This window comes from Hyaena hyaena, unplaced genomic scaffold (genome assembly GCF_003009895.1).
Source record: "Hyaena hyaena isolate Hyena2069 unplaced genomic scaffold, ASM300989v1 scaffold_252, whole genome shotgun sequence".
Classification (NCBI taxonomy): Eukaryota; Metazoa; Chordata; class Mammalia; order Carnivora; family Hyaenidae; genus Hyaena; species Hyaena hyaena.
In genome coordinates this window covers 346,033-368,466 of record NW_024080884.1, presented here as the reverse complement: position 1 = coordinate 368,466, position 22,434 = coordinate 346,033, and the positions used below count along the sequence as shown (strand labels likewise).

The window sequence follows — 22,434 nt, the reverse complement described above, 5'->3', positions numbered from 1 at the left end:
ATACTTAATCAACCCAGTCTGGCGAGTAAAATCTTTCAGAACGGGGGCTGGGGGTGAGGCAGGGAGTAATCAAAGGGGTCCTTGGGGGTGAAAAGGCAAGGACCCCCCATGGGAGTGGGGGATGGGGGGTGGTGGGGGATGGGCTCCGGCAAACTGTCCAGTACAGGTCCTTGGCTCTCTGAGTCTGTGCTGGCGATTTGCCGGCAGCCCTGGGAGCCTGGGATAAGGACAGAGGTTTGAGCTGGGCGGGGCGGGGGGCGCAAAAGGGCAAAAATGTGTTCCGTGCCCACCCAAGTGGTGGAGCTGAAGCCCCGGGAATAGGGGGTACGTGCGCGTCCACGTGTCTGCAGGTGGCTGGCTGTCCCCTCCACGTGCGCCTGGTGTCTGCGACAGTTTTGAAACTAACCTGGTTAGAGGAGGGCGGACAGGCGCGGGGGCCAGAGGGCTGAACGGGTATCCGGAGAGACGAAAACGCACACCCTGGGGCTGGAGAGAGATAACGGAGAGAAGATCCAAGGGCCAAAAAGCGCGCAGGCGACACTGTGAGCAAGAGAGTAAGGAAGTGATAGAGAGTGGGGTGGGGGGTGTGGATCTCCCCAGACACCGCCCCCGCTGTCAGGGCCCTTCCGGACTGGAGGGGGGTGGCGAGGGCGGGGCTGCAGGGGCGGCGAGAGGCGCGAATCCGAATCCAAAGGCGAAGGGCGCGAAGGGTGGCTGGGGAGTTCCAGAGAGGTGGCCTGCCAGGTAGGGCGCTGGGGCCCTGGGGGGGAGGGGCGGCCGGAGGCCAAGGACCCCTGCGGCGCCTTCGCGGGGAGCCTGGGGGGGGGAGGGGGGATGCGGGTGGGGGTGCGGGTGCGCGTGAGGCTCGGGTCCCCCGGGGGCAGAGGGTGACAAGAGGGTGACAGGCGGCAGAGGGTGACACGCGGAGAGGCGGAAGGGGCCCTAACCCGGGTCAGGGAAGGTCCTGCCCGAGCGCGATATTTTGGGCTTTAGACTGGCTTGTGTTGTGACTAATTAGACCGTGTGACCTGGGACATGTTGACAACACCCCCTGGACCCATTATTCCCTTGTCAGTAAACTGAAGAAAACAAAACGCTAACTTTGCCAGGTTGTTTTGAGACTTTGTGAGGACGTATATGAAGTGTCACCCCCGCCCCCCGCCCCCCAGGATTGCCGCCGTTACTATTTCTGTGGACCGTCTCCAAAACTGGGCTCAGTTCCTGCTTCTTCCCTCCCTGCCAGCGTGGGGTAGAGAGGCTTTTTGCAGCTGTTGCTAACAGCTGGCCTCCCCCCACCCCTCCCAGAACCCTTGGGCCACATCTACTTTCCCAGGAGGCCCCCCCAGAGCCAAGCAGCCTCTGCCTTATTTTACAGGATCCGGAGAATTGCCCACTGCGTGTTTTGCCCAGGCCCCAGCTAGAACCAGAGCCTACTGGGACAGAAACGTGTGCCAGAGGAATTTTCCAGGTGCTGGAAGGCTAGCCCTTGAGACTTCTGTGGTCAGCGCGGGAGGCCCCCACTGAAACTCGGGGATCGGCTTCAGCTGAGGCCATGCCGGGCCAGGGTCTGTGTCTTCGAGTGGCCACCCTGCTGACAGGGCTGCTGGAATGCCTGGGCTTCGCGGGCGTCCTCTTCGGCTGGACGTCACTGGTGTATGTCTTCAAAGCAGAGCATTACTTTGACAAGCTGTGTGAACGGGATGCCGGTCCCACGGGCAACTTCACAACTGGTAAGGGACGTCTCTAGGGAGGTAGAGTCTGGTTCCCAGGCGGTAGGAAGGGGTATGAGGGACCCCATCCTCTGCCCACACTGCCAGCCTTTCTGTGCTGAGCAGAAAGGAGTGTCAGCCTCCCCACCAACCCCCTGACCTTGACCTAGGAGGGAAGTACCAGCCCCCGAGGGGTAATTAGGGGCTGTCACGCTTCAGTTCCCTGAGATCTCCCCTTTCTCTCCTCCAGACTGCAAAGCACAGGATGAGAGGTTCTCACTCATCTTCACCTTGGCTTCCTTCATGAACAACTTCATGACCTTCCCTGCTGGCTACATCTTTGACAGGTTCAAGACCACCGTGGCTCGCCTCATAGCCATGTAAGTGCTGAAGGCCCGGCCTGGGCAGAAGAAAGAGGAAATCAGGACAGGCAAGAGGAAATCAGCCTCACTTGCGGGGAGGCCCAGCCAGGCGACTGGGCAGTTCTGCCCGGCCCCGTCCTGGCAGCAGTCAGAAATAGCCCAGGACGGGGACTCTGTGTGGATCCACCCTCTTCCATGCACCCCTACTTCTCTTTCCCCTGCCCTGTTCTTCCTCTGTTCCTCGTGAGTGTATTGAAACGGAGCAGGAGCCCAGGCCCACTTCCGGTGAGGGCTGGCCTGGTGCCTGGGTTAAAATAACAGAACCTAAAATTGTCATTCTGCCTTCACCCCAGGGGGGCTTGTCTATATGTCCTACAAGGCCTCACATCCATGTTCTCCAGGCTTGTCATCTTCCTGACCATCTCCCCCCTGCCATTCCCCAGATACTTAGTTAGTAAGGTCTCCTGGGTATCCCCAGTGGTGGGATTCCCCGACCCCCTGATTGGAGGGGAGACAGTGGGGGTTTCACGGAAGGTGAGGGACCTCACCTCACTTACACAGGATGGCACTGCAGCTGGCCAGCTTCAGTGACAAGTACCTGCTGAGGCCTTGAGAGGACCCAGAGCAGGTACCTGCTGACATATGCTTGGGGAATGAGCCAACAGACAGAGGGCCTGGAGGGTCACCTGATAAGCCAGTTCCTGCCCTTTAAGCCTTTGGCTGTATGATCCCTTTATCTCAGTCTGTCTTGGTCTGTGGCTCCCTGTCTCCCTCCTACCCTTTCTTTTGATCCCTCCCTTCTCTCTGGCCTTCGGAGGTGAAAACTCTGACCTTCCTGCATTTCTCTTTTACTTTCATATAGAACACTTTACTTCTGACATGTCTGGTCACCAAACATGTGGGGTGTTTCCACACAACAAGCAATTCTGTGACGTCAGCTGGGTGTTCTGCCATTTCAGTCAGCTCTGACACTGTCCACCTGGAGCAGACAGCATGGCCTGGGGGTTCAGGGCTGGGTCCTACAAGCCTGTCCCCCATCTCACATGCCGGTTGCAAGGAGTAGGTCCCTCAGGTTACCCCCAGCTTTTGTCCGCCCATCGGAGATTCCCATGACCTTCTCCCTGTTGGACTGGATTATTTGCCAGAACAGCTCATGGAACTCAGGGAAACATGTTTTATCAGTTTATTAAAGGATCGGATAAAGGATACAGATGAAAGGTACGGGTTTGGAAGCTCTCTGAGCTCCATCCTATTGGGATTTTATGGAGGTTTCTTCGTGGAGGCTTGATCAATTATTAACTGTTTCCAGTCCCACCCCTTCTCTAGAGAAGTAGGGTTGGGGGAGCCTGAAAGCTCCCAAACTTCCAGTCGTGGTTTTGTCTTCCTGGTGACCGGTGCCCATGTAGGAGCTGTGTGGGAGCCTACCGGAGCCGCCCCCGTGGAAGAAGAAATGCTCCTAGTGCTCTTAGTATGGAGTTTACGAGGGTTTTAGGAGCCCCGTGTCAGGGATTCCAGGACAGAGCCCAAATGTGGATTTCTTATAGTAAACCACAATGTCACTGTACACTCCTCGTCTTTGAAGGTGGATCCCTTGTGGCAGAAACAACCATAACGTTCAAAAGATAGCAGCACGTTATCAGAAACACATTCAGTCATGGATAGCTATCCAGTCCCTCATCATAGCAACTGAAAATGTCTCCCAGGGCCACTTACATCTACAGGCTTTCGTTTGATCCCGTCAGGTTCCAGAAGCAGGCATGGTCTGAACATTATATACCTTTACCCTTCAGGCGTCTGGTATCATTGAGCTTAGGCAATAGGCTCTGCTGCTCTGAGCCTCTTTCGAAGTGTTCCTGTAATACTGGGTTTCCCTCGTCACAGAGCTGGCTTATTCATCCCCTTACCCCCGTTCCCTTTCTCTATCAGTACCGTAACACTTCCACCTTTCGAAGGGTGGTTTGGCCACTGTGCTCATCTGGATTCCAGGCAGAAACACCCATTCAGCAAGTGCCTCCCCCTCAGCCCATCTGCCCTTTCAGACAGCGCAAATTTGCACAGGCATAGCACCCGCGGGCTGTCTTTCCCACCGGGCAATATGGTGGTACATGCTGTTAGTCCCAATTTTGGCAGGTAGAGGGACAGCACGCCTGCCCCACCAGGCCCTTAGGAATTCTAACACAGTTTCTTGCTTAGGAATCATCCCTGCTTCTAGCGCTTGTAGTGTCAGCCCTGGTCCTGTGACCACTTCATGGGGGAGAGAAAAATTCCCCTAGCCACAGTGCTAGCTAGGGGGAACGTTCCCCACTGGGACACAGAGTCCCCCCCCCCCCCGCCCCCCGACACAGTCGGGTAAAAGAGAGACAGTCCCTTCACATAAAGCCTGTTCTCTTATCTGAGTGCACCCCTCAAATGCCATAGTGATTTCCACAGAGCTGGGTCCCGGATGGCCAGGTTTCCAGCGCCCTCCTACATGACCATACGGTCAGGTCATTGGGTCACCAGGAACCCGATCGTAGGGGCCTTTTCCATCGTAGATTTCTTTCCTCTCTGCGAGGACAGGAGCACGCAGTTCATTCAGCCCCCTGAGCTGATCTGTTTTTACCTTTTTGGGTCAGAGTGGGGGCCTTCCAGTTAGGATGTTGTCCATTCATCTTGGAATGCAGCCAGGTCGCTCTTTGTTGGTTAATCAAGGGTTCTTTATGGGGCGCCGTCCAAGGGACAGTAGAATCCACCTGCTCCTCACACGGTTTCAGAGCCTCTTTTACGGGAAAAGAGCCTCCCTGTTCGCCATGTCTCCTCCTTGCTTTCCCCAGGCAGCACAATCCTGTTTAACCGTTGCTATTTTTAGTATAGAATTCTTCTGGGCCTTGCCATCCCCATTAAAGCATTTCTCCGACATCATGCTAGACATTGTGGGCATTTCCTGTTTTAAGATCATTTGATGTACTTCAGTTATCTGTGTGGATTCAGTTAATGTCTGGTAGTGAGATAATAGTGCCCCTTAAACGGAAATTCTCTCGTCAGAGATCCCAGTCATTGTCGCTGGGAAGTGACCGCAGACGTTTGCCACGAGCCCCAGTTTAGGCTCCCCAGAGGGTCATGGACAGAGAATTTGTCTTCTAACAGTGTTCCGCCTTCTGTTCCACATCATCTGGGCTCAAGGGGTCTCACTGGCTCCCATTTAACGTGCCCTGTTACCATGAAGGGCGGATGCACACGCCTCCTGGTCAATGGTGCTAGATGGGCGCTGCCTGGGCACCCACAGCGGCCCCCCCATAGACACTTCAGGGAAAGGAGACGCAAGCACTTCTCCCAAAGCCTGTTCAGACGTGCTGGGTCTCCTATAAACGTTTACCCTTCCTTCCATCAACCCTTCTCTTCCTGCCTGGAGCCTCCTTAGGACTTTGTCGACAACTTCTTTCCCACATCAGGTAGGGGAAGGATTCCCATCAAGGCCGCGCATCCGTTCTCATAAAACCTCAGGGGAGGGAGACACAACTTCTTTACAGAAAGCTTGTTTAAACAGTCCAACTTTCATAACATTTGTATGCCCCTTAATGTTTGTTTTTGAGAAAGAGAGGGAACACAGAAAGGGCAGGGAGAGAGGGAGACAGAATCTGAAGCAGGCTCCAGGCTCTGAGGTGTCAGCACAGAGCCCGGCGCACGGCTGGAACCCACGAACCCTGAGATCATGACCTGAGCCGAAGTCGGACACTTAACCGACTGAGCCACCCCGCGCCCCTGTCTTCCGGCTTTTAACATTTCTGTAAATGGGGACAAAGAGAATGGACTTGTGCGCAGGTACTTCAATGCTGGGGGTCAGCAGGGGTCCCTTTGGCTCCCCTCCCAGCCTGAGGCAGTGTTGTATTAACACCTTTTTTGTTAACCTTATCAAATGTCCATTTCCTTTATTGTACATCTCCATAACCCTCTGAAGATTTTCACCCACCAGCGATAAACTCGCGACTCTCCTCTGTTTCCTCTCTGTTCCACCCTGATCAGTATTTGCTTTCCTCACCTTATTTCTTAATAACTGTTAAAAAAATTTCTACTCTTTTAAGACCAATCTCTTGATCCTTCCCTCCACCTTTCCCCATTCTTCTGTTAATTGACCTAATATATTTATTAGCATCTATAAGGCCCAGGAGAGGGAGCTGAGCCCGCACACTCACTAAGCCTTCCCAAACTGGTTGTTTTTTTTTTTTGCCCTTTTGCTTGCCATAGGTTTTTATGCGGTTCCCATGTGAAAGGGGCCCCCTTCACCACAGCATTTACCTCTGAGACCTGGTCACCATTAAGCCACTCCCACATGTCTTGCACACAAAGGGTATCTGCTGCTCTATCTGGAATGTTCCATTTATAGGGGGACATGACCTTACAGTAGCTCCTGTCCAGTCCACCAGGCTGGCTGTGGCCTCAGGTATAAACTCCTATGTGTGTGGACTGTTCCAGAGCAGGCTCCTGGGTCCTTCATCCACCCAGACCATGTCCTTCTACTCTGCAGCACTCAAAACCCAAGACCCAGCCCCCAAGTGAGGCAGTGACCCCACCCATTTCAGTAAAGGGTCTCTGGGAAGCTAAGGCTACCCATCCACAAAATATGGCAGCTTCTTTGCATGGTGCCTCCCCTCCCCCCCACCATCCAGGTTTGTGGTTTTACCCTCCTCCCACACGGACTGCCTTCTTGGGGACCAAGAGGCCTTAGAGGAACTTTCTAATTTTTCCCTAGGGCGTGACTTCGAGGCTAATGGCTGAGGCTCAGACTGCCCCGAATCTGACCTTAGTCTAGCATGAATATCTGACCCAGCGCTCTCTTTTAATTTCGTCTTTGCTATTACGGATCTCCGTAACCAAGAGCTTATACCTTTCAGCTTTTGCTTATGACTTTGCACTTTGGTGAACCCGCGCCCTAGGAGTTGGATGCATTTCTGAATTCGGTTGGTAACTTTTCCCTTCAGTGACTGATTACACTGCAGCCACTGCTCCTCACCACAGTCACTGCAGAGCCACTGGAGAGCCACCCAGGAGCAGGGCCTCTTCATCCTTTTCTCTTCCTGGGAGCATGTGTTTCCTTGAGCCTGGGCCATTCTAGCAACTCTCACTTCACTGACACCAACTGTATGGGAAGATCCTACACATCTCCTCCTGCATTCCCCCTTGACTTTCAACAGAAGGCTACCTTTCTGACACATCCGGTCACACATCCCACGTGTGTGGGGGGTTTCCCCAAACCATGCAATTCTGTGACACCAGCTTGGTGTCCTACAATGTAACTCAATTCTGACACCATCAGCCTGGAGCCTCAGGTCCTCTGGGTTAAGGGCTGGGTCCCATGAGACTGCCTTCCAACTTCAGATGCCGATCACAGGTGGTAGGTCCCCAGGTCACCCACAACGTTGGTCTGGCTTGGCTACAAATTAGAGGTTCCTAGGATTTCCTTTCTCTTGGACTGGATTATTTTCTAGAGGAGCTCACAGAACTCAAGGAAACACTTACTTATGTTTACCGGTTTATTGAAGGACATGATAAAGGATACAGATAAAGAGGCAGATGAATAGATATGTAGGGTGAGGTCTGGGATAGTCCTTAGCACGGGAACTTTCGTTCTGGTACCGTCGAGGGTGTGACATCCCCTCAGCATGTGGTTGTATCTACCAGCCCATCAGTTCTCATGGAGGCTTGATCAATTATTAATCATTTCCAGCTTCTTTCCACTTTTTGCAGAAGTGGGGGGGGGGCAGGGTTAAGAGTTTCAAGCTTCTAATTCTGGCGTGGTCTTTCTGGGGACCAGCCCCTCACCAGGAGCCACCCAGGAGCCCACCCAGAGTCACCTGATTAGAACAAAGATGCTCTTCTCATTCCTTTTTTTTTTTTTTAATTTATTTCTAGGAGAGAGAGACAGCGTGAGCAGGGGAGGGTCAGAGAGAGAGGGAGTCACAGACTGAAACAGGCTCCAGGCTCTGAGCTGGCAGTCAGCACAGAGCCCAACGCGGGGCTCGAACCACGAACTGCGAGATCATGACCTAAGCGAAAGTGGGACGCTTAACCGACTAAGCCACCCAGGCGCCCCGATGCTCTTCTCATTCTTACCACTAAAGAGCTTACAGGTGTTTTAGGAACCCTGTGAGAGCACTGGGGATAAGGACCGAATGCATATTAGGAAATGTATATTTCCTATTGTAAGTCAGAACATCAGACTGAGGCACGGCTTCTATTACCGCATGTCTTGCAAGACCCCCAGACTGCTAAGAGATCCCCATAACCTTGGGATTGTGCTCCTGAAATCACAGTGCCCTAGAACTTCTAGAATAGCCCCATCATTTCCTTATATAGAAAAGGCTCCAGAGGCACAGAGAAGGGCAGTGCCTTACCCAAGATCACACAGCAAGGAGGAATTAGAACTCAAAGTTTTGCTTTGTAGACCAGGCACTTCTCCAGGGGATTGGCTGTGGGGACCCCAAGTGGGAGGACCTTGGTTCTATCTCCTCTGCCTTTTTCTTTACAGCATTTTCCACCTCCCATTGTATATTTCAGATTTCTCTATACCAGTGCCACCCTCACCATAGCCTTCATCTCTGCAGGTGAGTGTTCTCAGAGGGGTGGGAGGGACACAAGCTCAGGGGCACCTGGTAGATGGGATGGTGATGGGCAGAAAACACTGACCCCCACAGTTGTTGAGATCCACAGACTTTGAGCTTGAAAGAATCTTTGAAGGAGTGATTGCAGGTCTATGAAACCGGTTTGGGCTGCTGAGAAATGCAAAAATAAATAAGGACAATGGAGGGACTGCTTCCAAGAGAAGCATTTATTTGAACGATTCCTTCCTTTGTCTCATCTGTGTTAACATGTTCTCTTTTTAAAAACAAAATGATAGTTTAACAACAGAACTCCCCTATGATCCAGCAATAGCACTGTAAGGAATTTCCCCAAGGGATACAGGAGTGCTGATGCATAGGAGGTACATGTACCCCAATGTTCATAGCAGCACTTTCAACAACAGCCAAATCATGGAAAGAGCCCAAATGTCCATCAACTGACAAATGGATCTAGAAGATGTGGTTTATGTATACAATGGAATACTACATGGCAATGAGAAAGAATGGAATCTGGCCATTTGTAGCAACGTGGATGGAACTCGAGGGTGTTATGCTGAGCGAAATAAGTCAGGCAGAGAAGGACAGATACCATATGTTTTCACTCATATGTGGAACAAGAGAAACTTAACAGAGGACTATAGGGGAGAGGAAGGGGGAAAATAGTTAAGGAGAGGGATGGAGGTAAACCATAAGAGACTCTTAAATACTGAGAACAAACTGAGTGTTGATGGGGGTGGGAGAGAGGGGAAAATGGGTGATGGGCATGGAGGAGGACACTTGTGGGGATGAGCACTGGGTGTTATATGGAAACCAATTTGACAATAAAATATTTAAAAAACCCCAAAACCATGAAGGATGTTTTTTTTGAAAATATTCTTACTTAGTAGGGCAAAAGTCAACAGCCATCTTGTAGTCAAGTTTTCGTTTCAAATTGTACTGGTCTATGAACATAGGAAATTCCCAAGGCCTGGGAATTTCCATCGAGTTCATTCTCCTCGTCTCTCATTATGTAGAGGAGAAGACTGAGGCTGGAGAGAGATGCCTTGCAAAGACTTGTAGGGGGAATGCTCTCTCCTGGTCTCTGGGTTGTGCCGGCCAAGCACCATGCCTGGCATACAGGAAGTGCTCCAAGTTTAATGAACCTGGGAAACACAATGCAAGGCCATTTCTTGCTCGGACTTCACAGCACTCCATGAGATAGGAAGACTGAGGACAGTTATTCCCATTTAACAGATACAGTGACCGAGTCACAGATTGGGAATCCAGCTCAAAGTCACGCAGTAAATTAGAGGCTGGTCTTGAGGGCCGAATCCAGGCTTCTCTCCCCAGCAGAGTGTCAAGCATAAATAGAAGGGCTGCTGTGGCCTTAATGAGGGGAGGGAACAGTGGCTTCACTTTGAAGTCTTGCCTCTGCCCATGGATGTGCAGGGCAGCTACAGACTGAGGGCCACCTTCTGTGAGGAACAGGGGGCTCCGGAGACCTCCACAAGGTCCCTCTGTGGGGACATTCGGGGGGCCCTGACCACTACCTTAAGATTCTCCAAGGAGGCTAGACAGCTGGCCAGAATTGGGGCCCTGGCCCCAGGATGGTTGGGAATTTGGAGCAGGTGGGAGCCAGCCTTGCACTGTGACACCACCCCCACCTCTGTTTTTGATCATTGCAGACTCGGCCTTCCTGCTCTTTCTGGCCATGCCCATGCTCACGGTCGGAGGAATCCTGTTTCTGATCACCAACCTGCAGGTGTGAGCCCTAATCCCAGGCACCTGGTGGGCGGGAGGGGCTGGTAGAGGGAGGGAGAAGCCCTTTTCTGCATCGGCTACCTCCAGTGGGGTTGGCTCAAGCGGGGGCAGCGGCTCGTGGGATGGAGGTGGGTCTTGGTATAATAAGGGCCTGGTGCATGCTGGGTGCACAGGAAATACCATTTCACGATGAATAAGTGATTCGCATATTCTCTAGGTGGGGAACCTATTCGGTAAACACCGCTCAACCATTATTACCCTCTACAATGGAGCATTTGACTCTTCCTCGGCAGTCTTCCTTATCATTAAGGTAAAAAACACCCATTAGCAGCATTGATTGAACACTGATATGTGCCAGACACTTGTCTTGTGAGCTTTGCATGATTTCTTTCCTTCGACCCTCCTGCAGCCAGTAAACGTGACACTTGAACTTGAGCCCAGACGTGTCTGCTTCTAGAGCCTCACGTGGTAATGATTAAGCTCTTTATACCTACGGAGGAGTTTTGGAGAGAAGCTGTGATGTGCCTGGGCTGGTGTTAGGCAGGGGCTGGGAGCCCTTTGGAGTCGGGTGTTTGTACCTCTGAGCTTCTAGTTTGGACAAGAAGGTGGGAGCATTAGTGGAAGATGCAGAGGCCTCTCCAGCTCTCCTACAGGATGATTTTGGGGATCGGGGGATGGGCTGTTCTCAGTGGTTCACCCAACAGCCATTCCACTGTCTTCATTACTAACAATTCTGTCTGGGCGGTGATGCGTCCAGCCCAGAGGACGAATCCTCATTGCTCTAAGCCAATTGTGACAATCCCTTTCCCCCCTGCTAGTGATGGGTAAAGGTGATCATATTATCCAGTCCTTATTAATGAGGTGAAGGGTGTATCTCCTGGAAGTGTTTAGGGGATATTTCCCCTCCCTGATGGAAGGTGAGAGCAGAGCAGACAGAAAGCCTTTCTCCTTGAGCCCTCTTCCCACTTTTTCTCATTGAATGTTGCGATGGCAGGAACGATTGCTGGCATTGTGGCAGCCATGCTGTGATTAGGAGGCAACCAGCTGGAGGGCACTAAGGATGACTGGGTGGAAGGAATGAAAGAGTGTGGGTCCTTGACACCCGAAGATGCCTAACCTGGGCCTTCCCTCCAGGCTTTGTGTCAGCCAGAGGCAGCTGGCACAGCCCATGGGCCCTGGGGGAGGAGAAGAGGGTCTCTGGGAGTCACTACCAGACATGAGACTAGCTTAGTCTTGGAGTGCCTTGGCTTGGAGGGTCACCCGGAGACTGGTCCCCAGGGGCACTTACTCTACCGTCTCTACCCCTGGCACAAGAGTCACTTCCTGCTTCTCCCTTCTTCCCCTGGGTGTGCCTCCCGTTCTGTCTTCCCTCCTTAGAGTTGACAGGAAAGAGAGAGAGCAGGGGCTGAGTTCTTCCTTTAATCTGGTCTTGCTGCCGCCTACTCTGACCCAGACCAGGTCATCACACCTCTCTGGACCTCACTTTCACCCCCTGTAAAGGGTGGACACTGGGCTACATCAACGGTTTTCAAACTGGGTGTTGAGGAACACTGAGGGGTTCCTTTGATATTACGTTGGTCACCGAGGAGAATGAGGGGGAGGATGACCATGTGTTTCATAAGTTGAATTTTTGTGTAAAGTTGTGTCTGAGAAAAAGGACTTGGCTGCTATTAAATAAAAATTAAAAAGCAGGAGGCTGGCAGGTGTCTGAGAAGCCACATTAGGAGACTTGACAAGGCGGTGGGGATGGGCGACACACGATGGCTCCCCTGCTGGGCGAGCCTGTGCGTGGGTCAGGCGTCTTTGATCAGTGTCCAGGCTGGAATGCAAGAGCGGTTACAGGCTGGCCTTCCAGCCCATGCTTCTTACCTTTTTTTCATTTGGTAAAACACACATAACATAAAATTTACCACCTTGACCTGAGCCGAAGCTGGACACTTCACCGACAGAGCCACCCAGGCGCCCCAGTTCCCTCCTTTTTAAGGCTGAATGATGTCCCGTTGTGTGTACGTGCCGCATCTCATTTACCCACTTCTCTGCTAATGGTTTGCTTTGACCTTTTGGATGCTGTGAATAATATTCCACGGATATGGGGGTTATGCTGACTTTTCCCTCCTACTTCTGCAGCTCCTTCATGAACAGGGTGTCAGCCTCAAGGCCTCCTTCATCTTCCTTTCCGTCTTCAGTGCCTGGCATGTTGGGCGTACTTTCCTCCTGATGCCCCGAGGGCATATCCCCTACCCACTGCCCTCGAACTACAGCTACGGGTAAGGACTGTGATCTGGTGACTGTGGGCCAGAACCTTTCACCTGACCTGTGGTAGGAAGCCAGGGGTGGGACAGACATGACCTCCTGTCACAGGACAGGAGGACTGCACTGGGGGTGTATCAGCTAGCTACTGCTGTGTAACAAACTACTGCAAAACTCAATAACATTAAGTGTTTCTTATTTTTCATAAGTCTGTGGGTAGCTGGCTAGTTCTGCTGATCAGAGATGGACCTGGATGGTGTCAACAGGCTCGCTTATGCCTCTGATCATCCGGTGGGCTAGCTGGAGGCTGGCTAGGGAAGATGGCCTCCCTCACATGGGGTTTGTCTGTCAGTCATTCAGGGTGACAAAGATGTCTGGGTCCCAGGGCCCTCATCCTCCATCAGGCTAGTTCCAGGAAACAGTGCAGGAAACTGTTTCCAAGAAACAGTGCAGACGTGCACAAGGTTCCTTAGAATTGGCCCAACATCACTTCTGTTGCATTCCCTTGGCGGAAGCAGCTTGCAAGGCCAGCCCTGATACAGGGGCTGCAGAAACAGTGCTGCAAAGTCCCATTGCCAAGGTCAGAGAACAGAGCAGGCACGGAAATGTGCCATTTTTGCAGTCAGCACCACGGGTAATGGGGAGGGGGGACATTCACTGGTGCTCACTTACTCTTTGCCACACCCCACGTGCCCTCTGGTGTCATTGTGTGATGATCCTCCCTGATAAATATCCTTATCTCCGTTTTCCAAATGAGAAAAATGAGGCTCAGAAGGGCTAAGTCTGAGCGGTGTTTCCACAGCTGGGAGGAGGCAGAACTGGGATTTGAACCCCGGCCCCGCCCACTTTGCTCACACTTCCAGTGGTTTCCAAGCTTTGCTGTGTAATAGAATCACTGGAGAGCTTTAAAAAATATGGAAGCCTGGGGCGCCTGGGTGGCTCAGTGGGTTTAGCATCCGACTTGATTTCAGCTCAGGTCATGATCACACAGTTCCTGAGTTCCAGCGCCTTGTTGGGCTCTGCTGTCAGCGGGGAGCTGGCTTCGGGTCCTTTGTCTCCCTCCCTCTCTGCCCCTGCCCTGCTCACCCTCTCTCTCAAAAATAAATAAACAATAAGCATGTAAAAAAATATATGGAAGCCTGGCTCCTGTGCCCAGACTTTTGGAGGTGACTGGTCGGGGCTGTGGCTTGTGCAGTGAAATTTGGGGGCCCCCGCAGCCTGAATCTCAGGCCTAGCTCTCAGTCCTTGGGTTGGGCTGGGGGCTTCTGTGTCCATAGGCTGTGCTCTGGGAATGACACCAGAGAGGAAGAGAAGACGGCGGAGTCCGGAAAGCTGGAGCTGCAGTCCAAGGAGTTCCTTCCAGCAAAGGAAGGTGAGTCCCATTGGTTTAGATGCTTCCCCTTCAGAACCCAGCAGCCGACTTGGTGCTCTGCCTCCTGCCCCCCATTCTAGCTGTTCTGTCCCCTCCCACCCCTCCCCGCCCCGGGGGACTCAGAATCACAAAGGTCCATCCCAGGCACCTGGGTGCCACAGTTGGCTAAGTGCCTGACATTGGCTCGGGTCATGATCTCACGGTTCCTGAGTTCGAGCCCCATGTTGGGCTCTGTGCTGACAGCTCAGAGCCCAGAGCCGTCTTCAGATTCTATGTGTCTTTCTCTCTGCCCTTCCCCAGTTAATATTCTCTCTTTTTCTCTTTCTCTCTAAAAAATAAACATTGAAATTGTTTTTAAAAATAAAAGGTCCCTCCAGAAGAGGATGTGTGGGGTCTTCCCCACCCCACCTCCCTTTTACAGCAGGTCCATGGAGGGGCCCAGACTTCTGTGTTTTCTCTTTCTGCCCCTCTTTTCTCTTTTAATCTCATTAGACATCGTCCCCAACCCCCAGGGCATTTGCCTTCCACCCCTCAGTCCCCGAGTCTGCCTGTTTTTGCCCTGTTGCATGTAGATGTCCCACCTGCCCCCCTCGGTCGCCCTCTCTCATCCCTTTGCTGCCTCCCTTCCTTCCGCTGTTTTGGGGCTTTGGTTACAAACATCCCAAACCACTGCTGGCGAGGTGGGAGCAAGAACAGGATTGTGGGAAAGTTCACAAAATTAAGAGGACCATGAACTTGCCAGGCTCAGAGGAGAGCCAGGGTGCTTCTGGGGACCCCAGACTAAAATCATAGCCCATCGGCCTCACCAGGGAGAGCGATCGAATGGGTCAGCCCTGAGTGAGGAATAGGACACCTCGTTTACAGCCCCGCCTGGAGCCTCGAGCACGGGGACTCGGGCAGGGGAAGATTTCCAGAATAGACTCAGGATCCTGGCACTGAAAGCAAGGGAAGGGACCCGGGGAGCGGCTGAGACAGCAGCTGGCTGCCATTTACCCTCACCTCATCTCCAACGAATAGCATCTTCTCCTTGTCTTTCTCGCCCCTGTCCTGGCTGAGAGCGTTGGTGCAGGAAATGTCATTGAATCCAAGCTGCGAAAGATGATGGGGTTTCCTCAGACAGAGGGGGACGTGGGTGGGTCATTCACGATGGGGGGGCCGGGATAACAGAGGTGTAGGGGTGGGGATGTGCTGCTTGCTGGCAGCTCAGAGAACATTCCAGATGCAGCCTGGGAGGCAAGAGAAGGTGAGCTCACTGCTTGGGCTGCCCCATGAGGCCCCTACACTCCTTCCCATCCCGCTCCCCTACCTTCTTCTAATTTATGCCCCAGATCCTTCCTCCCCATCAGAGGCGCTAGGACCAGGGAAGCAGCCGGAGACCCGCTCTTTCTGGAGCTATGCTCTGTCTCAGCGCTTCGCCTGCCACCTGCTGTGGCTGTCTGTGATTCAGCTGTGGCACTACCTCTTCATCGGCACCCTCAACTCTCTGCTCACCAGCCTGGCCAAGGGTGACAGGGAACTAGGTATGTGGCTGGGCTCTGGGGGGGAGGGGCGGCCCATCTGCGCAGCCCGGAGGGGGACTTGGAACCTTGAGGTGCGGGGTACTGAGCTCAGTGGGGCTCTGTGGTCCGCAGGAAGGTCTGAGCAGGGGTGTGGGGAGGAGGGACGGGCAGGGCAAAGGCAGGTGGGTCAGTCCTCTCCGGTAAGGCAGTCCTGGAAGTTTCTTACTGGCCACCCCCTGTCCGCCCTCTGCAGTCAGCACCTACACAAACGCCTTCGCCATCACTCAGTTCTTCGGAGTGCTGTGTGCCCCCTGGAATGGGCTGCTCATGGACCGGCTCAAGCAGAAGTACCAGAAGGAAGCGAAAAGCACAGGTGAGGCCTGGAGAGCCAGGAAGATGAGGAATCTTCATGCACGGCCAAAGCCGCCTTGTCTTTTGTTCTTAATCCTTTTCTTCTTGTGTCCATCCACGTCCATCCATCCGCTAGCCACCAAGTGTGAATTACATGCCAGCTGCAGTTCCAGATTCCACAGTGGACGAGACAGGGGTGCCCTTGTTCCCAAGCCTGTTCTCCATCTAGAGAATGGAGGGGGGTGGGTGATCAGGCATTACCATCCATGAAGTCAGCTCCCGGGGTGCGATAGGGATGCAAGGGCATAAAGCCTATGCTGGGTGAGGAGGGGGATGACATCAGGAAGACTTCCTGGAGGAAGTGGCTTCCGAGCTGAGTCCCAAAGGATGAGCATGAAGTGAGGGGATGAGGAGGAGGGCCCTGGGAGAGTAGCCCTGGAATATACTGGGGTCAGGTTGGTGAAGGAGCTAGCAAAACAGTGGGGGAGCTGAGGAATCCCAGAGGGGATTTCAGTCTGCCCGGGGGTGCAGAGAAGGTGCTGAAGGGAGAGAGGCAACAGGCGGTGCCATGCCACGGAGCATGGATGCAACCCTCAAATGAGACCAGAGGAGTAGGGGGCCACTGAGGTACCCCCTTCCCCGGCCCTGTACGTCCTGCCCCTGCCAGAGCATTTTGAGATCTCAGGCATCAGATCATCTCATCTGTAAATACTTCAGTTTGGCTCTCTAACAAATAAGGCCCTTTTTATTTCAACATCGCCGTATTATCATTGTCATCTAAGAAAACACTCCAATAATTTCTTAACACCATCTAACATGCAGCCCTGTTCAAATTTCCCACATTATCTCAAATATGCCTTTTAAAACTAAAAAAAAAATTTTTTTACAGTTGGTTTGTTCGAATTAAGATGCACACGGGGTCTGCCCCGTGTATTTGGTTGATGTGCCTTATGTGTCATTTTACATTATGTCCCCTCCCCTCCCCCCACCTTTTGTTTCTTCTCTTTGTTTATTTGTTGAAGAAACTGGGTCATTTGCTCTGTCAGATGTCCCCCAGATTGGATTTGGCATCCTTTGGTATCACTGAAAGATGTTTTTTTGATTGTGTATTTCCTATAAACAGGCAGATTGGAGGCTCGAAGAGATGCAGTTTAATATTTTTTTTGGCGAGCATGGCTTGGAGGTGGAGCTGTGGGCTTTCTCTGGTTCTTATCAGCCCCTGGTCCTGGCTGTCCCTGTTCTTACGATGTTAGGATTGATCGGTGGGTCCAGACATCGCCAGTCTGATGCACGCATTACCGAGTTTCCCATCAGCCGCCCGGCTAATGATTTTAGTAGCTACTGGTCATCACTGCTGGGCTCCATTATTTTATTAGGATTGCAAAATGGAGATTTTTCTATTTCTGTCTTTCCTTCTGCATTTACTTGCTAGAGCTCCTCCAGGAAGAAAAGCTTTCCCTCATTGGTGGCTTTGCACCCTGAAATAAGTGCTTGGCTTTTCCTCTGTTTACCAGTTTCAGAATAATGACTTGGTACCCTAGCAACCTCCAGAGGTGATGACTTGTCGCTTCTCCTTTATTTCATTCATTACTTTACATCTTAATGTCATTTCCCTTTCAAAGTCTCATTTCAAATATATTTGATTGGGACACCTGGGTGGCTCAGTCAGTTAAGCGTCCGATTTTGGCTCAGGTCATGATCTCACGGTTCATGAGTCCAAGGCCCGTGTCGGTCTCTGTGCTGACAGTGCAGAGCCTGCTTGGGATTCTCTGCCTCCCTCTCTCCCTGACCCTCCCCTGCTCACACGCTGTCTCTTTCTCTCCCAAAAACCAATAAACAATAAAAAAACAAACAGTTTAAATATACTTGACATGTTTCCATCCATGTCAATCACGATTCTTCTTGATGCTCAAATCAGTCCATCTTTGGTCATTGGGAACTTTACCAGTTCAGAGTTTGTGTCCTTTCACACAGTGCCAGTAGGTTTAGGGAGTGTCCTATTTCCGAACACAGTGAAATGTTCAGATCCCCATCACGGGGTATGTTTCCTGCCCCAGACCTCAAACAGCCTTTTCCCCAAGTAGTCCTGGGTCCCTTGAAGTGGGAAATGGTATTTAAAGATGGCAGTCTGGACACTAGGACTTCCAATTCTCCTGGTTGTCTGTGCTTTTAGGCATTGGAGAGATGTAACATAGTTTAATCCAAAGTTTTCTTTCTTGGAGTGCTGGGGCGGCTCCGTCGGTTAAGTATATGACTCTTGATTTCAGTTTGGGTCATGATCTCGCCGTTCATTAGATCGAGCCCCATATCTGGCTCTGTGCTGACAGTGCAGAGCCTGCTTGGGATTCTCCTCCCCTTACATGCTTACGTGCTCTCTCTCTCTCTCAAAATAAATAAACATTTAAAAAAAAACCCAAAACAAAGTTTACTTTCTTGATTTTATATCTATGTCTCTTTTCTGAAAACTGTAGTTCCTCACAATGCTATATACGTACACTGTATACACGTAAACTCTATGCTCTCCACTGTATACATATGCACATGTATAGTATTTTAAAAATATATTTTATACATAATGCCTGGCTTCACAATATCAACACTATTAATAACCATACGATTGCTGAGTACTGTTGCCCTTCCTTCCTTCCTCCCTTGCTTATCCTTAAGTTATATCCCAATGAGATGTGCAGTCAAATGACGGTGTTTTAAGAGTCACCATCTCTGTATGTTTTTTGGTTTCTGAGTTTTGGGGATTGGTTTCTGACTTTTTGGGATTGCTTTGTTTTCTTCCTATTCTTTTAATTTAATTTAAATTTTTTTTAAGTTGACTTATTTTGAGAGAGAGAAAGATACAGGCAGGGAAGGGGCAGAGAGAGAGGGAGAATCCCAAGCAGGCTCTGCACTATCAACACAGAGCCTGACATGGGTCTTGAACTCACTGACTGTGAGATCATGACCTGAGCTGAAATCAAGAGTCGGATGCTTAACCAAAGGAGCCACCCGGTCACGCCTAATTTTTATTTTTAGTTGTTTAATAGCAAATAGTTAAATTTTTCCCAACTGTGAAATACAATATATTCGAAGACGTTTCATTTCCCTTTCCATTCCCTGTACCTCCATTCATTCCCTCTTTCTTTAGGTAATTATTTTTATGGCTTTTTAAAGAAAATGCAGAAGATTTTATATTTATATATATAAAAAATTCTGTATTATTTTTATATATTTATTTATTATTTATATATATTAAAAATATATATAAAAATATAAAATCTTCTGCATTTATATATATATATATATATATACACACACATATATAGTCTGCATTCTCTGAATTGTATTCTGTAGTTGCAGATGATCACAGAATACTGTAGCGCGCACACACATGTGTATTTTGCCTTGCCCTCTCTCGGATGAAGGCACACGCTGCACGCGGTGACCCACAGCTCTCTCCCTCCAGACGGTGCTCTGGAGCACGGCCTCCCCTGGCCCCTTCAGCTGCTGTGGTCTGTCCCGTGGCTGTGGCATTGATGTTGCCATCCCCTGAGAGCTACATGGAACATTTGGCTTTGGCTTGGAGGGACCAGAGCATGTGGCCCCTGGTAGGAGGCCACTGTCACAATCCAGGCGGGCGTTGGTGGTGACCACGGACCAGGGGGATGGATTGGAGACGAGCATGTGGGAGGAAGAGGTTTCTGCCTGGATGGTTGGGGGAGGGGGGGATGACGGTGGTTCCTCTTCTTCTCGCATCTTGGTGTCCCTTCCCCATCCTCCACTGTGCTCGCCTCCATGCAGCCTCTTTTTCCTTTGGACCAGGGTCCTCTGCCATGACAGCGGCCCTCCGCTCGGCGGTGCCTTCTCTGGCTCTGACGTCTCTGTTGTGCCTGGGCTTCGCCCTCTGTGCCTCGGTCCCCATCCTGCCCCTCCAGTATGTCACTTTCATCCTGCAAGTGATCAGCCGCTCCTTCCTCTATGGGGGCAATGCTGCCTTCCTCACCCTCGCGTAAGTGGGCTCAAGTGGGTAACACCACGGGGGACACATGGGCACGAAGGGTCATGTGCTGGAGGTAAAGAGGTCAGGAGGTGAGGATGGACCAGGGCCTGGTCCATGAGGGGGGCAGGGTCTGGGAAAGGCGTAGAGGGTCGGGTAGAGGTAGCAGCTGGTGGGAGGGATAGAACATTCACAAACTTGAGCCTTCACACCAGCTCTCCTCTCTGCCTCTCTTATCTACCTGGTGAACTCCTGTCCCCCCTCCAAGGCCCACTTCCGGTTCAACTGTCCCAGAGTTAGAGAGTCCTCCTTCCTTGTGCCCTTGAAACGCTGTTCTGCTTCCTCTGAGAGTGCGCGCATCATCCAGCGAATACTGACCTGTTCATGTGCCTGTCTTTTCCCTGAGAGCCCTGTGGGCACAGCCTGTGTCTGGGTCCCTGCTGTTTCCCCAGGGCCCTGCACCGTACCCTCTCTGTTCTGTGTTTGAGCAAAGGTGAGGGGGGAAGCTCTGTGTGGGTGGGGGTGAGTGAAGCCAGGCCTAGGGCCAGGGGGACTTGGGAGAAGTGGCTGACACTTGCCCACCGCGGCCACGCCCCTCCTTGGAGCTCACCGGATCCCTGTTTATGTCTCTCCCCAGTTTCCCTTCGGAGCACTTTGGGAAACTCTTTGGGCTGGTGATGGCCTTGTCGGCCATTGTGTCTCTGCTCCAGTTCCCCATCTTCACCTTCATCAAAGGCACCCTCAAGAATGACCCGTTCTACGTGAGTACTGCAGGGAGGGGTGTGGCCTCCGGCCTTAGACCGGCAAGGACATCCAGACTGGGGTGCCTCCGCGGGGCGCCAGCACGGCGCACCCCAAATCTGGCTGAGATGATTCCTGCAGGACGATTTCTGCACATGGCTGCATCCTTGGTCTTATTTCTCAAACTGGGGTACCCATAAGGCAGGGGTTCTGGAAACCACAAGACTAACCTGGTGGGGCTTCCAAGAGAGTCCGAATTACTAGAGATCTGGGGAGAAAATAGTCTTTCTGTGTGTGGAAACAAATAGACATGTTCTGGAAGAGAATGTGAAATGCTTACAACATTTCAGATGAACCCCTAAGACTTTAAAGACACCTCCTGCTTGTGGCGAGTGCAGGCTGACCCCGGCCTCGGCCCTGGGACTACAATACACGTTGGTTTCCATGGTTATTCTCTGTACCCTCACCCCTCTGTCCCCATCCCAGGGAGTTTTCATAGGCCCAGCCCTGCAAGCTGCTATGGAGCTCCACCTCTCTGCAGATTGAAGACAAAGGTTCAGGAATTTGGGGTGTGCGACTTATGTATTCAGAAGCACATAGTGAAGGAGCAGAAGTCTTTTGACTCTGAATTTCGTATTCTGACCACCGCACAGTTCTGTTAGCCTCATTTAAAAAAGATTAGCAAAGTGTAGAACAGAAGCTCAAGTCGGTCATTGGGAGAGAAAAAAAAAGGGACTGAACCTCAGAACTGAGGAGAATTCCTTGATTGTGAAGTCAGGCGAGTCTGACCGTATTCAGAAGATGTGTGTTTGAGCCCCTGTCCCCCCAGCTTCCCGTGTGACCTTATGCAGGTCATTGAGGGCTCTCAAGGCCTCTGTTTCTTCATCTGTGAAATGGGCACAATATTCCTCCCCAATTCTGCTCCACCAGGCAGAGTGAAAAAGCAGGCTTTCCCCCAGGGCACCGTAGCGTCTCAGGAGGAAGTCAAGGCTGCACCTTTGTGGGTAGCGACTGCCACTTGGAGTTCTGGACCTCACTCCCCCCCCTCTCCCCACCAGGTGAACGTGATGCTGGTGCTGGCCACTCTCTTGACGTTCGTGCACCCCTTCGTGGTATACTGGGAGTGCCGGCGGGAACGGAAGTCCCCTGCAACGGCCTAGCTCTGAAGCTCTTGCTTTTTGGCCCGAGGACGCTTTGCTAATCTTTCCCCGCTGTGGAGGACCCCGTGTCCAGGAACACTCTGCCTGCCAGGCTACTAGTATTAACTAGCCATTCCTTTTTCTTTAAAAAAAGAAAAGACATTTGTCCTTCTCTGCCTGGCTTATTTCACTAAGCGTAACACAAATATCATATGTTTGCATGTATAGGAAGATTAGGAGGAACTTAACTGAGGACCATGGGGGAGAAGAAGGAGGGGAATAGTGGGGGAGAGGGAGAGAGGCAAACCATGAGAGACTCTTGAATGCTGAGAACAAACTGAGGACTGATGGGAGTGGGGGGGAGGGGGGAGATGGGCATGGGGGAGGGCACTTGTGGGGATGAGCACTGGGTGTTATGTGGAAACCAACTTGACAATAAACTATTTGTAAGAAAAAACAAATAAATTAATTAATTAAATTAAATTTAAAAAAAGAAATCAACTGCTAAATAAGTAAGTAAAAATAAACAGGTGGGACTACATCAAACTAAAAACTTCTATACAGCAAGGAAACCATCAATAATATGAAATGACAGCCTGCAGAATTGGAGAAATACTTGTAAATCATCTGTTTGATAAGATGTTAATATCCAAAATATATAAAAACTTATACAACTCAATAGAAAAA

General features: G+C 51.3%; 1 protein-coding gene across 1 annotated transcript; it reads left to right on the top strand.

Moving 5' to 3' along the window:
* Positions 1-683: 683 nt before the first annotated feature.
* SLC43A3 (solute carrier family 43 member 3) lies at positions 684-21,919 on the top strand. The gene is made up of 13 exons (XM_039245022.1): positions 684-744; positions 1,376-1,730; positions 1,960-2,089; positions 8,606-8,652; positions 10,332-10,408; positions 10,625-10,717; positions 12,535-12,674; positions 13,935-14,029; positions 15,358-15,549; positions 15,782-15,901; positions 19,693-19,879; positions 20,505-20,628; positions 21,667-21,919. Exons 2-13 carry the CDS (start codon positions 1,553-1,555, stop codon positions 21,766-21,768), a joined length of 1,485 nt encoding a protein of 494 aa, XP_039100953.1. The 5' UTR covers positions 684-744; positions 1,376-1,552; the 3' UTR covers positions 21,769-21,919.
* The last annotated feature ends 515 nt before the right edge of the window (positions 21,920-22,434 follow it).

Bases quoted from the DNA above. Each gene is read 5' to 3' on its own strand.
- SLC43A3 (XM_039245022.1), top strand. From the start codon at position 1,553: ATGCCGGGCCAGGGTCTGTGTCTTCGAGTGGCCACCCTGCTGACAGGG. The intron at 10,409-10,624 runs GTGTGAGCCCTA...CATATTCTCTAG, and splicing joins TTCTGATCACCAACCTGCAG to GTGGGGAACCTATTCGGTAA. The intron at 15,550-15,781 runs GTATGTGGCTGG...CGCCCTCTGCAG, and splicing joins CAAGGGTGACAGGGAACTAG to TCAGCACCTACACAAACGCC.